A 16,932-nucleotide genomic window follows, 5' to 3' on the forward strand; every position below is an offset into this window, starting at 1 on the left:
TCACAGCACGCATTTGGGCGCCTGATAGCTGTTTGTTGTTGCCATAGCAACAACTGTTGCCCCAGCACCGTCTTGAGATCGCGGTGCGCGATTTCAAAATAAGAGCGGATAGCGCGATTGAAAAAAAAAAAAAAACACTTTTCAAAACAGCTCGCGGGCCAGAAATTGATAGCCGCTATTTGAGTATGGGGGCTCTAAAGGCTCAACAAACTAAAGACATGGCAGAGCATTTAATAAGATAAGCATTCATGCCTGAGATTTTGTGACACTGTACTTGGGCGAGCGTCTAGAACACTGGTACACCAAATTAACATACAGCCAGTGCTGTGCATAAAATACCACTGGGCTTTGGTACTGGAGGCTTGGGATTCAAGTGCTGATCAAGGTATCATGTGTGAGGGCCCTTAGGCAAGGTCCTTAACTCTGCCTGCCTACCTCACTAACCACGAGCAACGAACACAAGAGAATGTTGCCCGGGGCAGCATGGTGTGTGTCAGATGCTGGGGGAGCAGGGAAACCTGACGATAGCCTATGTGGGTGACTGGAAGACAAACGTCAGTCGTGGACAACGGTGGAGAAGAGAGGACAGCGGGAAACACTGCGACACAAGCAAGCCCAGCGTGAGGGGATGTGGGGAAAATTGATACGTAAACATTTTGTCTACCACCTAAACAGTAACCGCTGTCATAACTATTCAAGTACAAGATGAACTACAACATGGACGCCTTGGTATGGTGATACCTGGCCAGACGGGGATGTGTAAAGATACCTAGATGCTCTGGAGGACTCTCAAACCTCCAGGCCTCTGAGCTTGATAGAAAAGAAAGTGTCCTGAAACATCCAGAGAATGTATTGTCTAGTGGAGCATGGGTGTGAATAACCTGGATCTAACATTTCATTTAAGGTTTCCTGAAGTTATTCAGATGAAATGTGTAGGTTGTTTTTACTACAAACATGCAAAATTAAGGTGATTACAGCCACTGGAGTAAGTACCACATGTTTTTGCTTATACATCAAATTATGATCAAGTTGTAAATCACATTTAATTGCCTTGTATAAAATGTGGTACATAAACTTGCCTTGACGTACCTTACCAAGCTAATCAGGCGCTGATCAGAATGTGCGTAAATGTCTGTGTAACACAGAGGGAGTGTTATGGAAATTCTCTGTCACAACAACCGGGGTTTCTCTGAAAGAAAAGGTACGAGCGCTCGGAGAGTGACCGTTAGTGAAAGCAACACACACACAGGATGGTTACTTTACCAAATCTCTCTAGTTTATTGTTCATACCTCCAGTCCTTTTATACAATAAGGGCTGCTTGGTCAATCATGTGAAACATGGTCAGTACAAAGTCATTACAGAGTCATATGATTTATTTGTCATTAATGTCTGGATTAAAATGTGTTAGTGCCAGATATAGGAATGTAAGAATAAATTCTGCACTCTTAGATGAACGTGTTCTTCGAGCATGGGTCTTCTGTCTGGAGTTCTTACCAGAGCACTAACTCAGCTGATACCACTTGCTGTTGTTCTTAAATTGTATGTCTGTCTATGGTTATTTGTGCTTCTTGGCAAACAACTAACTTGCAAAACACTAGGTAATGACATTGACTCCTGTAGTTTAGTAGTAGTCTGACTCAATGGTGTCTTGAATTCTGGCCTATCCGTACTATTTCCTAGGATGAATTCTGTGATCAGATGCAAAGCACTTTGTAAGTCGCTCTGGATAAGAGCGTCTGCTAAATGCCGTAAATGTAAATGGAACATGTCACCTGTGTGGAACATGTCACCTGTGTGGAACATGTCACCTGTGTGGAACATGTCACCTGTCTGGAACCTGTCTCCACTCCCGCCTTCTCCCTGTCAAGTCTCCTTGGCCTAAAGGGTGACCTCAAACTTCCTCATTTTGGTCGCACGCTATGTCTTACAAATATTCTCTGAGAAAGCAGAGTTTCCACATTTCTATAACAGGGAGTCATGGAGTGATGAGGAGGTGGATGCAAGTGCTGAGAAGATCAAGGTTTATTCTGCAGACGCGCCCCCCGCGGGCCCAGCTCCTTTAGGGCCTTATAAAACATATTAAACATTAATGTATCTCCGAACAAAAGAGATAAATTCAAAATTTCCTATCCTATCTACATGCCTACCGAGTTTTAGACGTCTACGTGCAGCCGTTTGCAAGATATCCGGCTTTGAAGTTGGTGACAAAAGTGCACCTCGCGGGGGGGGGGGTCTCCCGACATATCCGTTTAAAAAACATATTTATGATGTGAGATGTCTTAATGTTTTGTCACCTAAAAATCGTTTACTAATAAGGCTTTAATTTAAGACCTTAACATCGTAGATCCGTTGTGGATAAATACCTTAAAAAGCTTGCTCACTTCACTGCAAAATTTCGTGTAATCCACTTCCTGGATGAGACGCTCCGACAAATCTGCCCCCTAAGCGTTACCGAAGCGTTTTGAAAGCAATGGAAGCTCATTCCCGCCACCTAAAATAGTAATAAAAAAAACAGCACATATATATTTTTTTCCTCATTATTAAGTAAATTGATATCTCATTATTTCGAGATACTAAGTCATTATTTTGAGATACTAAGTCATTATTTCGAGATAGTATCCTGAAATAACAACTTAGTATCTCAAAATAATGACTTAGTATCTCGAAATAACGACTTAGTAAGTCATTATTTCGAGATACTATAGTATCTATAGTATCTCCAAATATTGACTTAGTATCTCAAAATAACGACTTAGTATCTCGCAATAATGACTTAGTATCTCAAAATAATGACTTAGTATCTCGAAATAATGACTTAGTATCTCGAAATAATGAGATAGCAATTTACTTAATAATGAGAAAAAAATATATATGTGCTGTTTTTTTTTTATTTTAGGTGGTGGGAATGGGCTTCCATAGAAAGTTGATTTGTCCTCTAAATACAAAGCTGCAGCGGTTCTGCTTTGATTTGAGTGGTTTTTATTGGTCAGAAGGGGGGGTAGTGACTTTGAATGACAGCTTTTACAACCTCTCCCCGGCGAGGTGTGAAGGGGAGGGGGTGGGGTGATCCAATCGGCTCTACAGACAAGCTGGCGCCTTAGAAGTGATTGAAAGCTGTTCTAACCAATAGTTTACTTCCTTCTGAAGCTAACCAGCCCTCGTTTGCCATGATTGGTGGATAATTTCTTTTATAAGACCCTTCGGAAAGTGCGTAGTCATTTACAATGTGTGTCCGCTAGCATAGCAACATAAGCTAACCTTTGCTAACCTAAGCTAAGTTCCACCAGAACACACTGTTCGGCGAAACTGAAGCAGCCGTGGATTATTTTGTTCGTTTTTATTCTGATTGTGGATACTTTTGGACATCACAGATAATAAAAGGATAACTTTTTATGGAATATATGAGCAATTTTCGGAATTTTCGCCGAACCCGGAAGTGGGAATGAACACCCGCTACGACGCGACTCCGTGTACTCGTGAGTAAAAATTGATAATTTTTCATAAGCGATATTGTACAAAATATATATTCTAATACTAAACATTAGATTATAGACAGTATTGGAGCTTTTGAGTGCTGGAGTACTCGGTATCGTGTCGGATGCTAGCGGAGTTGGCGATGTAAGCTTAGCTTAGCCTGTCGGACTATATTGGACATAAATATAACGTTCATAATTGGACATGAAATTTATTCGTTGTAATTTTCTGGTCTTTCTGTAATATGTGCAACGTTGTTGTTTGAAATAGCTCATCGGTTTCGTGTATGGAATTTGTTAGCATGTTAGCCTAGTTGGCTAAGGGTGTGTACAGGGTGTGGCACATTTTGACATGGGTGTGGTGCACTTGACATTCCTTGGAACAAAGTGGAATAACTTTGCAACGCTTGCATGGATTTGCTCCATTTTCTCTGTGTTGTTAGAAAGGACCCTAGTGAAATTTATTGTAATTTCTGATAACAAATTTGAATAACTATGTGAATACACATTCCAGTCATGTTCAAGTCAGCATTTTTGCCATTCCTGGCATATTAGCATCTGTAATAGAGGCTCTAAAATAAGCCAAATTATGTGAATATGATTTTGAAGTGTATCAATATGTTCCCCCAACTGGCTACTTCAGTTCAAGCCCTGAATGATAATTTTCCTATATGTACAACTTGAGATATCTAGTTTTAAAGTGAACTATGTCAGGAATTAAAAAAATGGCCACCGTGCGTGTGAAACTGCAGTATAAGGTTAAGGATTCCTGAGGTTATTCAGATGAAATGTGTAGGTTGTTTGTACTACAAACATGCACATTTAAGGTGATTACAGCCATTGGAGTAAGTACCACATCTGTTTTTGCTTATACATCGAATTATGTTTAATTTGTAAATCACATTTAATTGCCTTGTATAAAATGTGGTACATAAACTTGCCTTGACGTACCTTACCAAGCTAATCAGGCGCTGATCAGAATGTGCGTAAATGTCTGTGTAACACAGAGGGAGTGTTATGGAAATTCTCTGTCACAACAACCGGGGTTTCTCTGAAAGAAAAGGTACGAGCGCTCGGAGAGTGACCGTTAGTGAAAGCAACACACACACAGGATGGTTACTTTACCAAATCTCTCTAGTTTATTGTTCATACCTCCAGTCCTTTTATACAATAAGGGCTGCCTGGTCAATCATGTGAAACACGGTCAGTACAAAGTCATTACAGAGTCATATGATTTATTTGTCATTAATGTCTGGATTAAAATGTGTTAGTGCCAGATATAGGAATGTAAGAATAAATTCTGCACTCTTAGATGAACGTGTTCTTCGAGCATGGGTCTTCTGTCTGGAGTTCTTACCAGAGCACTAACTCGGCTGATACCACTTGCTGCTGTTCTTAAATTGTATGTCTGTCTATGGTTATTTGTGCTTCTTGGCAAACAACTAACTTGCAAAACACTAGGTAATGACATTGACTCCTGTAGTTTAGTAGTAGTCTGACTCAATGGTGTCTTGAATTCTGGCCTATCCGTACTATTTCCTAGGATGAATTCTGTGATCAAATGCAAAGCACTTTGTAAGTCGCTCTGGATAAGAGCGTCTGCTAAATGCTGTAAATGTAAATGGAACAGGTCACCTGTGTGGAACATGTCACCTGTGTGGAACATGTCACCTGTCTGGAACCTGTCTCCACTCCCGCCTTCTCCCTGTCAAGTCTCCTTGGCCTAAAGGGTGACCTCAAACTTCCTCATTTTGGTCGCACGCTATGTCTTACAAATATTCTCTGAGAAAGCAGAGTTTCCACATTTCTATAACAGGGAGTCATGGAGTGATGAGGAGGTGGATGCAAGCGCTGAGAAGATCAAGGTTTATTAAGGACAAGGCCTAAAGAACAGCCGTGGTCACTAGAGTTGCATAGCCAACACAAGAAGAAAACAAGCAAAAAACATACCACAGGCAGGATAACAGACTCAAACACAGGAGATTTTCAGAGTCTTGATTCAAAATACAGACAGACAGATTCCATACAATACAGAGCTACAAAATGTACTTGTCACAACAACCAGCACTGAACAAGCCAAAGGACGGGATTTAAAATACACAAACTAACTAAATTCCCAACGATAAACTAGAAACCGTTGGGAGCACTAATGTGGGCGGGGCTACAGGGGAGCAGGAAGGAACAAACTGACAGTGGCTGAATCCGAAATGTCGTATTTAAGCAGTAGGCACTAGATTTCTATGCAGTACGTTCTGCTCAACCGTTAAAGCAGTGCACTCTTTCAGCAGGCGACTGGGCACTTTTCATAACCTCGAACACACTACCTGTTATCTCGTACTGCTTTGGTGTACTGAATAAGAGGGAAGTATGGCATTTCGGACAGACCCATGAATACACCAGCACACAGAAGAATATAAACAAGGAAATGTATATGTATATCATTATATGTAATTATTATTAATATAAATATGAATTATAATACATTTATGATTATGAAAAAAAATCAATATTTCGATTTAAGATGCTTTAAGATGACAACCATGGCAGTGCCTACGATGCACTGAAGACCAGGCCAGTGGCCCAGCTGGACTCGGTCACTCAACGATAACAGAGAGTGGAGGGTAAGGCAGCGTCTACTGGTCACTTACACATGAAGAGGAGAAGATCCAGGTGAAGGAACCACGCTCAGTCACTCACTGGGCCGACATGGAGAGCAGAAACTCCAGGGTGGGGTAGCCGATCTCAGGGTTCACTGGGCCAGCATAGAGAGTGAGGAATCCAGGATGGGGTAGATGCGCTTAGCACATACTAAGCCAACATAATGGCGATGGGGGGAAATAAAACATAGACGTGTTCAGAGTGGCAGTTTTGATAATATTTATAAACTCTACGAACATAGAACAGCAAGACAGGAAATGAACGGCGAGAAGCGGCAGTCAAACGGATGTCAGCATGTACTCATCCACGGAAGACAGACATACAGGACATATATAACATTCATATCAGTTCCTTACCCCAACACTGAACATGATCTGGATCAAACTGTACAGCACTGACATTCATCTGAAGCTTTTTCACCCATATCTAATGAAGGCTTTACAAGTTTTTTGCTCAATTTGTTGATAAATTTATGATTCAGAGCACTAGAAGTAAAATCATGTTGAATATGTTGAGTAAGACATGCTTGACTACTTGTATGCAAACCAAGTCCTTTTGTGGGATTTAGAAAGACTAAAAAAGATTGACATCCTGTGTTAGATGAATATCATGTATGCAACACAAACCAGTACTGTAAACGTTTCAGTTACTACTCATGTTGCAAGTGGTTGTCAGTCAGTTTCGTATTGGTATGAAGTACACTGCCTGTGGAACATTCTCTGCCCCTATGATAACACATACAGCTGTATATGCAAAGTTGTGAAGTTGTCTTTTAAATATGATTATCAGAGGCTGGAAATCATTTCATAACCGAGAGCTACAAATGTTTACTGACAACATGCTTTATGAAATTTCATTTATTTATTTCATTCTTTTTTTTTTTCATTTACTTAGCAACTTGGCATGCTTAGCGACACCCTTATACACAGCTCTGAAATTTTATTTTATTTTTTTCATAGAAGTGATTCTTGAGACGTGGGACAATAAAACTTTGAGCTGACAAATTATACTTGCTCATTCATGTCTTGGCAACACATTTAGACACACAAAAAAAAACCCCGAATTCATTTTCACCTACATCATAATCCCATATGTAGTAACCCTTCAGTTTCACCAAGCTTAGCAAACAGACCCAGTAAGTTACTTCATTACACATATATAAATAATGATATGTTCATAAATCTTAAAAACATATTGTAATGAGGCCAAGCGCAGACAGGATGCAGCAGTGAAAGCATTTATTTTAAACACAGACGTTTATTAACCGATAGCACTTGGCGCTATTGCACACAGGAGCTCAAAATAACAACGAACAACACACTAACCAGATTCACACTTAAATACACAGACGCTAACCTAATGCAAGTGCAACAAATAACGCTAACAAGACGAGACAGGTGAAACTAGTTACTAGTAAACACTAGTAAACGCACACACAGACTAGAACAAAGGCTAACAAACGAACGTACATGCACACTACACATGACCTTGACACATATTCTTGTTAGGAGACAATTTATATTTCTAGTTATAACGTACAATTAACAAAATGTGAAATATAGTTTAAAAAATCCATTCCATACTTACAAATGACTACCTGTGAATTATTTTATATTTAACTATTTTGAGTTAATCAGTTACAGCATTAAAACAAAATCAGGGTTGCCAACTTTTCAAGATCGCTTGGAGTAAGATTTGAACCTGGAGGAGGTGGCGAACGTAAATCGTTGACGGGGCGGTGTAATGGACACAAATGAAGTATTTGTAACGGGGCTCGCGCCCCGGAGCGAGGAGACGGACACAATCGCTGAGAAGAGCGAGATTTATTGAAGGGAATACCAGAATCGTCGACGCTGAGCCAGGCAGGGTCAATAACGGGAGGGCAGTCCAAGAAACACGCAAACACGGGCATTACAGAGACAGGGGACACGAGAACTTACGAAATAAAAGCAAGAACACACTACGGCCAATACGATGCACAAATAGTCAAAACACCAGACAAAGGACGAGGGAGACTAAGGGGCTTATATACAAGGGACTGAAAACGAGGGACAGGTGTGAACGATAATACAGGGGCGTGGTAACAAACGAGGAATCACGAAGACAAACGAGCTGGGCGGGATGAACAGATACGGAACACCGACATGAGGGAACTCGGAGTGACCGCTACATGAGGGGGGCAAGGTCATACGTGACAGTATTATATCGCGATTGATCTATCGATCGCCGGTGGTTGGCTCCAGAGTGAACTAGTAACTCATTGAATCATAGATGTGGATCAGAGGTAAATAAACTAGATTTTCTTTCCGGCGTGAGAAATCGGATGTGTGGCGTGAGAGCGTGTGAAAACGGTCAAATGCGTGTGTCTCACGCTCAATGCGTGAGAGTTGGCAACCCTGCAAAATGTTATTTTTATAAACATGTATTTAACATTGAATGGCTTGATGCATGCCAAGATTATCACTTTTCCCAAAGATCAACAAAGAGCCATCAGGCATTTTGGATATTTTGCTGGAGTGCCAATTATCTTACGAAACATTGACACTGTTATTTAGATATGGGGGTAACTGTGGAGAAACCCTATCAGAGTAATAGTGGTAGTTTTAAGGGATATTAAGGAATATTATACTGTTGAGTAAACCAAAGGAACAGTGTTGTGTACAATGTTGAGTAAACCAAAGGAACAGAATTGTGTACATCAAAGGAACAGAGTTGTGTACACTGTGTACATTGTTGTGTACAAAAAAGAAAACAGAAGATGCAAAAGCGCCAAGGCTGTACATCATGGTTCAGGACCTCCAGCTGCACTGTTGTTGCAGGGTGCTGAGGTGGCCAGTGCATAAAAAGTCCCCAACACACTGCAGAGTCAATAACTGCACCAGGAGCTTCATGGCCGAGCGGTTCCATGAGAACCTGACATCACCAATCAAAATGCCAAGTGTGAGACTGTGGTGGAGCTGCCACTGGTCACTGGAGCAGAGTGTTTTGTGGAGCGACTAATCACGAGAGATGAGTCTGGGTTTGGCCAATGCCAGGAGAATGTTACCTGCCTGACTATATTGTGCCAAATGTATTTAGTACTTAGTATTTAGCATCAGCAGTCTCAGAGAGACGAAAAAATAATCTCTATATCTAGATATTTCGTTATTTTCTTGGGAAAAGAGATGAGGAAAGATGCTTGAGCAAACCCAAAGAATAAACATATTGCTGTGTCTCTGTGCTGTAACCCCCATGTCATGTGATGTCATCAAGGGGAGGGGAAAGTTGTCGAAACCTAAAAAGTTGTCTCTGCAGTATTTCCTCCAGAAGACATTAGTGCATTCTGCCAGAGGAGAACAACAGACCTAGCAGCTAGCATTTAACTCTGGTAAGTCAACATGTCCATAAGATACATACTAAATGAGTCCTCTCAATAAATTAGTCTGCAAGGTTCAATTTAAAACTGGTATAAGGGCTTGAAACTTATTTAGCTTCAAGTATCATTTCGCTTCTAGACCTTTTGTGTTTACACATTGCTTTATCTCTTCAAACATGCTGTGACAGGAATGACATTAGGGTCATACAATTCAGATAGCATAGTTTCATTGTGAAACTAGAGCAAAAATTGGAATGTTATATTTTTTTTATTATTCTATCAACACACAGTGCAGCTGAATTTGGGTTTATTCCCAATTGTTAAATAATGTAACAATTTGTTGTTAAACAGTTTAACATATGACTTCTTCTATTAAAATTAACATAATGAAGTTCCCAAAGCTTCATTATATGCAGGAAGTGCACATGTAATTGCCATATCAGATTTTGAATGACTTTCCTTGATCACCCTATCTCAGTTTTAGTGCATGAGGTTAACCAATAAAGAAACAGAGGCTAAACAAAACAGAACCTAATCACTTTACAAATATTCAGCTAAACCATAATGGTACTATACCAGAACTGATGACAAATGCATTTAACTAAAAATCCTTTTTTCCTGTTTTAACAGACCAGTTTTTGCCTCTAAAAGAGGAAGCTGAAGGCACATTCACACTTCAAACACATATCTGTGAAAGAAGGCAGGGGGTGAAGAGGGTGTTTGCTTACCATGACATCCAATATAAGTAGTCATCACTGTGGGCAGGAGCATCAGACTCTGGTAGCCAAAATCCTTCCTCCTATCCTCATCATCGAGCTCCTGTTGGGTCTGCCAGGAAATCTGATGGCCCTGTACGTCTTCTGCCACCGCACTGTGCACTGGAGACCCACAATCCTCTTTCTCTTCAACCTGGTCGTGGCTGATTTCTTGCTGCTGGTGAGCTTGCCTTTCCGTATTGACAACCTGCGTCGTGGTGAGAACTGGGTGTTTGGTGACGCTTGGTGTCGGATCAACCTCTTCATGCTTGCAGTGAACCGATCAGCCAGCATTGGCTTCATGACCGCTGTGGCTGTGGATCGGTACTTTAAGGTTGTCCATCCGCATCATAAAGTGAACTCTATGAGCTCACGCCAAGCTTCTGGGATTGCTTTCTTCCTTTGGACTGTGGTCATCGCACTGCGGTTTCCTCTCTTGATTGAAAAACTCCTGAGTGAGGACAAGAGCAAAAATATCTCTATCTGTCGAAGCTTCAGCTCCTACAATAACCCATCACCAGGCATAAAGCTTCATTACAATTTGTACATTGCTGAATTCTTTCTCCCCTTGTTGCTTCTACTATTCTGCTCATTCCGAATCTCCTGCGTCCTACGCCGTCGCCAGATGGACAAGGAGAAGAAAGTGAGACGGGCCATCCGCACTGTCCTAGTAATCGTTGGGGTCTTCGTCGTTTGTTTTCTGCCTGGAATTGCCACAGGACTGACTGCCGTGTTTCTGAAGAGTTTGGGCAACAAGTACTGTGATGCTTACAAACTTAGCAGTCAGCTGTTCAGTCTGTCCATCGGGTTCACGTACCTGAACAGTGCGTTGGATCCTCTCATCTACCTTTTCTCCAGCTCCATGTTCCGGAATGCAGTGAGGAAGACCGTGAATCGAACTGGACTGGTGCAATTAAACCTCAGTCGCCGTGGCAGCACGACAAGTGGAAGTGATGGCGATTACTGATAGGCCGAGGAGAGAACTAATTTGACCTGATAATGCACACTGCTCGAATAAGCGCCTTTCATACATTACCCACAAAATGTTAGGGATAATTGGCTTTCGGGTGAAATTTCAAAACGGATCAAAAATTACCTGGACTGTGAACTTCTCTAAACGTTTGAATACATATGTCGAACTTTTCAACGTTTCAGTACTTTTTGCACAACTTGCTGTTCTCTAGCAAGCTTAACAGCAAAATTCACAATAGGTGTTTGAACCATGAATTGACCAATACAATTCTTGGTTGTATTAGAATCGGTATTTAAACAGTCCTCCTCATCAGGCTGTTCACATTTTGACATCATGAGACCAAGATGACACCCACTTAACAATTGGTCAACAGTACCTCACAATTACAAAACTTCAAACAGGATATTCTCAGACCGAAGTGGCCACTGAGCTTAAAGAGTCACAGTGTCATCAGCAGGTTGCAACATACCTACAGAGAGACTGGAAGAATCACAAAAAGGCAGAGAAGTGGACGTCCTTTGGCCATGTTCCACACTGATGACAGCCTTATTGTGAACAGTGCCCTGTGGAACTGGATGATGAATGCCACATAACCAGGCACAATTAAGGGAGGTGAGAGGAACCTAAATGTCATATCAGACCATTCAGAACAGTTTACGTCAGAATGGTCTGCATGCAAGACGACCTGCAAGGTACCTGACCACCCCACCAAACATGTTTGAGATGTCAGGGAGAGTGTTATGCATCGGCCGCTGTTGACATCAGATAAGCCTTTGGTGGTTGTGGTGTTACAGTGTGGGCAGGTGTGTTTTGTCAATACGGAACTGCCCTGAACTTTGGGAATGCTAGTGACATGCCCAAACTTCTTGAATAACGTCATTGATACAGTCATTGTGCCTCTGCATAAACAACAGATGCCTAATTTCATCTTCATGGATGACAAACACCATCTCATTGAAGTCCTATAATTATGGAATCGCTGCTGGAGACTGGGGTACCTCAAACGGAGTGGCCTGCACTTTCTCCAAACTTGAATTCCATATAAACCTTCTGAAATTGGCTGAGTCGCTGTGTTAGAGGCCCATAACTATACTCCAGAACCTCAATGACCTGAGAGCCACACTTCTAGAAAAGTTGTGTGCCCTGCCTCTGCAGGCGATAAACTTGTGAACCACATGAGAAGTTGTTGTCAAACTGTATTTGGTGCTCAAGGGCACATGACCAGTTATTGAGACAAGTTATTTTTTGTTGGGGTATACCCACCACTGTTGGCTTTTGTTTAAATAAGTTGTTTGAGATTAGGAAATCACCATTGCATGATTCTACATAAATGCCCAATTTCCATGATGTAACGTCGCTGTAGCATTTACTTTTTATATTTTCCGTAAACTCCATCCGAAAGCCAAATGTCCCAAACTTTTTGTGAATAGTGTATATGCACCCTTTTTACATTTACAGACGCTATAAATAGGTTCATAGAAACTTGCAAGTTTTTTTCATTATCACCATTATTTGCTGTTAGTCAAGTCCACAGGCCATTTGCAAAAATCTTGCTTTTTGTATACTGTTTTTTTATATATATAAACCTTTGTAGACAGGCATTGTCTTCCAAAAAATAAAGGTTAACTGTTAGTTCACCATCTTGGTAATTATCTATGCTACACACAGCTATGAAAAAGGCTTGGCACTGTACTAATTACATTATAGTATTTTAATTAAACCATGTTAATGTAACCCAGTTACCGCAATGTGAGTTATCCTGTTTTAGTCTCTTCTACTATCTCATAGATAGTACTAGATAAGAGCTTAATAGAACTAGTCTACTGGAGTTGGTTTTACCAAGGACCTGTGGGTATATTGGAATGACACTTATGTTGTGTCATTTCTTTGTTGTAAATTGTGGTAATTTTGAGGAATATTAAAGAATGCATTAATTATTTAAACCTGCTTCATGATGTCACTCTTATTAGTTCATCAGGTTCAACCTACTCCTGTTTTGACCTAGAGAAAACCCACTGGCACAACACTATTATGTAAGGATGACTTGAAACGAGTAATTCCATTGCCCACTATCACAAGTGCTTGCAGCAGTCTTTTGCATTTTCTAGAAAACTTTAATGAGTTTAGATTTGCTTAAGTAGGCCTATATAGAATTCTATCAGTTTTTTCATGTGACGTTAAATGGTGTTCTTTGTGGTTTTTTAGTTAACACAAGTTGCCTACAGAGTTCTTTCTCTGGAGTTCTGATAGATGAGTCTGGGTTTGGCGAATGCCAGGAGAATGTTTCCTGCCGCACTACATTGTACCAACTGTAAAGGTTGAAAAGAAAACAAAATCAGGATTTCAGAAATGAAAGAAATGGAAATAGAGAAAGCACAACACCTCGTGACAAATTTATGTCCTAACATTAAATATGCTTACTGGTAGTATTAGAAAACTAGCAAGCAATTGGATGCGTTTGTGATCACATGTAACTAAAAAGAACTAGCATATAGATGTGCAGGAGTTTCATACAGTGCAGCAAGTATTAATTCTTTTTAAATAGTTGGTGAAACAGTGTTAGACAATGTTAGTCAGCCCAGCAACTAACTTGTATAATGCATACTTGGTTCTAGAAGCATTAACAGTCTCAGAGAGATAAAAAAGCAGATTTCGGTATATCTATAAATCTATATATTTCTTTATTTTGTTGGGAATAGAAATAGGGAAAGAGACTTGAGCAAACTACTGTACCCAGGGATTAAAACATATTGCTATGCCTCTGCGTATAGTAACCCCATAGAGTGTGTATGCAATGGACGTTAAGTCACCATTGACTCCCATTGTAAATGTTTGAAGCCACCAAGATGGCTGTCATGGGAGCTGCCCATAGACTGTATGGAGCATTTTTGGATGCGCTTGCGTAGTAGACGAAAGTTGGAGCCAAAGTATGCGCATTAGAAATTGTAGGCAGGGCAGTATCTATGGCCCAATCCCTATCATATCCGTTAGGGAACGCCCACCATTATGCGTGGGAGCCATTGACCGTATATATAATGGACGGTACGTCACCGTTTACTCCCATTGTGAGTTTTTGAAGCCACCAAGATGGCCGCATGGACGCTGCCATCTTGAAAATTGGAGCCAGAGCATGCGCATTAGAACCGGTAGGCAGGACAGTATCTCCGCCAGAGACCGTATCTCCGCCCCGACATTCGTTAGGAAACGCCCACCAGTATAGAAACTTTTGACGTTTTACAAAATAAACAAAGGTAAAAGGTTTTAATATTGCTGTCAAGAGTTTTGCTGTCGAGAGTTTTGATAGAGCTTTGCTGTTGAGCGCGTTCACGTTTGAGCGTCTGGTATTAATGTCAACCAACGCAGCTATTAACTGTAAATCACCTTATCGCCACACCCCTTTAAATAACACTTAATAACTTCTATAAAATCTGTTTATCGTAGAGAAAAACACTGGGAGAGATACTAACGCAATGGGGTCTTATAGAATTGACAAATTATAATTGCTCAAAAAACTTATTTTACGTGTAATAAAAATTCAAAGTTTCACGTCCGGCCCGTTCACTTACATGGGAATGGGCGGGGTTAAAAGTTGTACTGCAGCCAGCCACTAGAGGGCAGTAGGGGTGGGAATCGTTTACTATCTCACAATTCGATTCGATTCCGATTTTGGGGGCCACAGTTCAATTCAAAAATCGATTTTCGATTCAAAACGATTTTCGATTCAAAAAACGATTTGATTTATAAAAATGTCTGCTTCAGTCTATAAAATCTGCATGATCTACTACAGTGTGCTTTGCAAGACAGAACGCCAAATACAGAAAATTAAGTGTCTTTCACATTTAACAAAAATTAAGTGCTTTGGTAAAATAAAATGGTTTTTGTTGTTAACAAAATTCTTGAGCTTCATTTTGCGAGCTGTCAGGGCTGGCTCAGATGTAGTTCCCCCAGCCGTCGCTAGGGGCACCAGAGTCAGTCCCAGACTAAACCAACGTAACCGTACGTTCTCAGCCAGTCTCTGCTTTCTCTGTGATTGCTTATCGTTTAATGGTGTCTCGCCACCTCTCTGTTATGCATTATTCTCTTTACTTATTCGAGTATCTTATGTGTCGCTTCCTGACCCATCTCAAGTTTTCCCAATCCTGTATGTCTTCCTATCCGTTTTGCCTTTATTTTGGGAAGGGTTTTATTTTGCTGCAGCGTTTTTTGCCAGTTACTTCTGCTGGTGTCCTTGGTTTCGTTTTCGCGTTGCATTTATCCGCGCTGTTGAGTGTTATTTTTCACGCGTTGTATTTTTCTTGCTCTGGCGAGCCGGCACTTGGGTCCATCCTTCTCTATATTATTTCTCACCCTTCTCTATATTGACGCTCCTGTGCTCACCGCGTTACACAAGCCTTGCACACGAGCTACATTGTGTCCAGTTCGGTCTTCCCCGGCATTCGGTAAAAACCAAAATGAACCCATATTTTTGCCTTAAATGAAGACCGGACAGGTTGAATATCTCTTTCCTCCATGTGTTTTGAACCTTTTCCGTGCATGAGTGTGTCCCAGAACATGCTGCGTAAAGTCTCGCGTAATTTTGTAATTACGTAACGCAAGACTTCACCACGACTTAGAATCGATTTTGGGACATTTAAAATCGATTCTGAATCGTAGTAAATGAGAATCGATTTTTGATAAAAAAGGAAAGGCGCTATATAAATGGAACATTCATTCATTCATTCATTCATTCATTGATATATGAATCGATTTTTTGGCACACCTCTAGAGGGCAGCTAATGGAGGCTTCACTTTTCACTCGCGTCGTCCAGTCCACTTATATATACAGTCACTGCTGGGACCGCGCGAACTTAGAGGATCTGTTAGAACTATGCTGAACAAGATATTGTTTCACTTAAAAAATGGTAAAAGTGAATGAAGCTATTAGCCAACAGAGTCAAAAATAAAATAATATAAAACAGTTTAAAAAGTCAAAGGAATTATTATTTGATGAAATTTAATGTGAAGGACTCCATTTCGAAAAAAATTCCATTTTGTCCGATTCGTTAAATTAGCTAGCATAGGTTGCTAACCTGAGAGGATTTAAAGTTAGCTAGCTAGCTAGTCAAATATCAAACTGAGCCACTTACACAAAGACGTGCAAAGAACTTCATCACACGGGCCTGTTAGAACAATTTACTGCTAAACATTACATTTTTATTTAAAATATAAAAAACTGTTGTTAACACACACTTAAAAGGTAAAACGAAGTTTAATACAGCCGTCAAGTGAAGTTAAGCGACCTTTGATCCTTTTGATGTCAATCAACTCTGACATTAGTTGTCACCTAATCGCCACACAATTTTAAATAATTATAAAACCTGTTTAATGTAACAAAAACATTGGAAGAGAGGTATTAAAAAAAATGTAAAGCGCTCTTATAGAATTGACAGAACATAACTGCCCAAAAAACATTTTTGATGTGAAATATAAATTCAAGGTTGCAGTCTGAGCCATTCACTTTGGGCGAGGTTGAAAGTAGTACTGCAGCCAGCCACTAGAGGGCAGCTGACAGATGGAGGTTTCACTTTTCACCTGTCGTTGACCAGTCCACATATATAGATGGTATATGGATGGTGTTGGAGAAACCCCCATGTGATGTGATGTCATCAAGAAGAAGGGAAAAACCAAAAGTTGTCTCTGCAGTATTTCCTCCAGAAGACATTAGTGCATTCTGCCAG

The 16,932-nt window shown here is 40.5% G+C and overlaps 1 protein-coding gene across 1 annotated transcript; it reads left to right on the plus strand.

The window, feature by feature from the left end:
- Positions 1 to 9,418: 9,418 nt before the first annotated feature.
- On the plus strand, positions 9,419 to 13,176 carry LOC143476642 (hydroxycarboxylic acid receptor 2-like). Its single transcript, XM_076974922.1, has 2 exons — positions 9,419 to 9,499; positions 10,118 to 13,176. The coding sequence occupies exon 2, from the start codon at positions 10,217 to 10,219 to the stop codon at positions 11,207 to 11,209; it is 993 nt and encodes a 330-aa protein (XP_076831037.1). The 5' UTR covers positions 9,419 to 9,499; positions 10,118 to 10,216; the 3' UTR covers positions 11,210 to 13,176.
- The last annotated feature ends 3,756 nt before the right edge of the window (positions 13,177 to 16,932 follow it).

Source organism: Brachyhypopomus gauderio, chromosome 15 (genome assembly GCF_052324685.1).
Source record: "Brachyhypopomus gauderio isolate BG-103 chromosome 15, BGAUD_0.2, whole genome shotgun sequence".
NCBI classification, from domain to species: domain Eukaryota; kingdom Metazoa; phylum Chordata; class Actinopteri; order Gymnotiformes; family Hypopomidae; genus Brachyhypopomus; species Brachyhypopomus gauderio.

Coding starts and splice junctions, on each gene's coding strand:
- LOC143476642 (XM_076974922.1), top strand. CDS start 10,217: ATGACATCCAATATAAGTAGTCATCACTGTGGGCAGGAGCATCAGACT.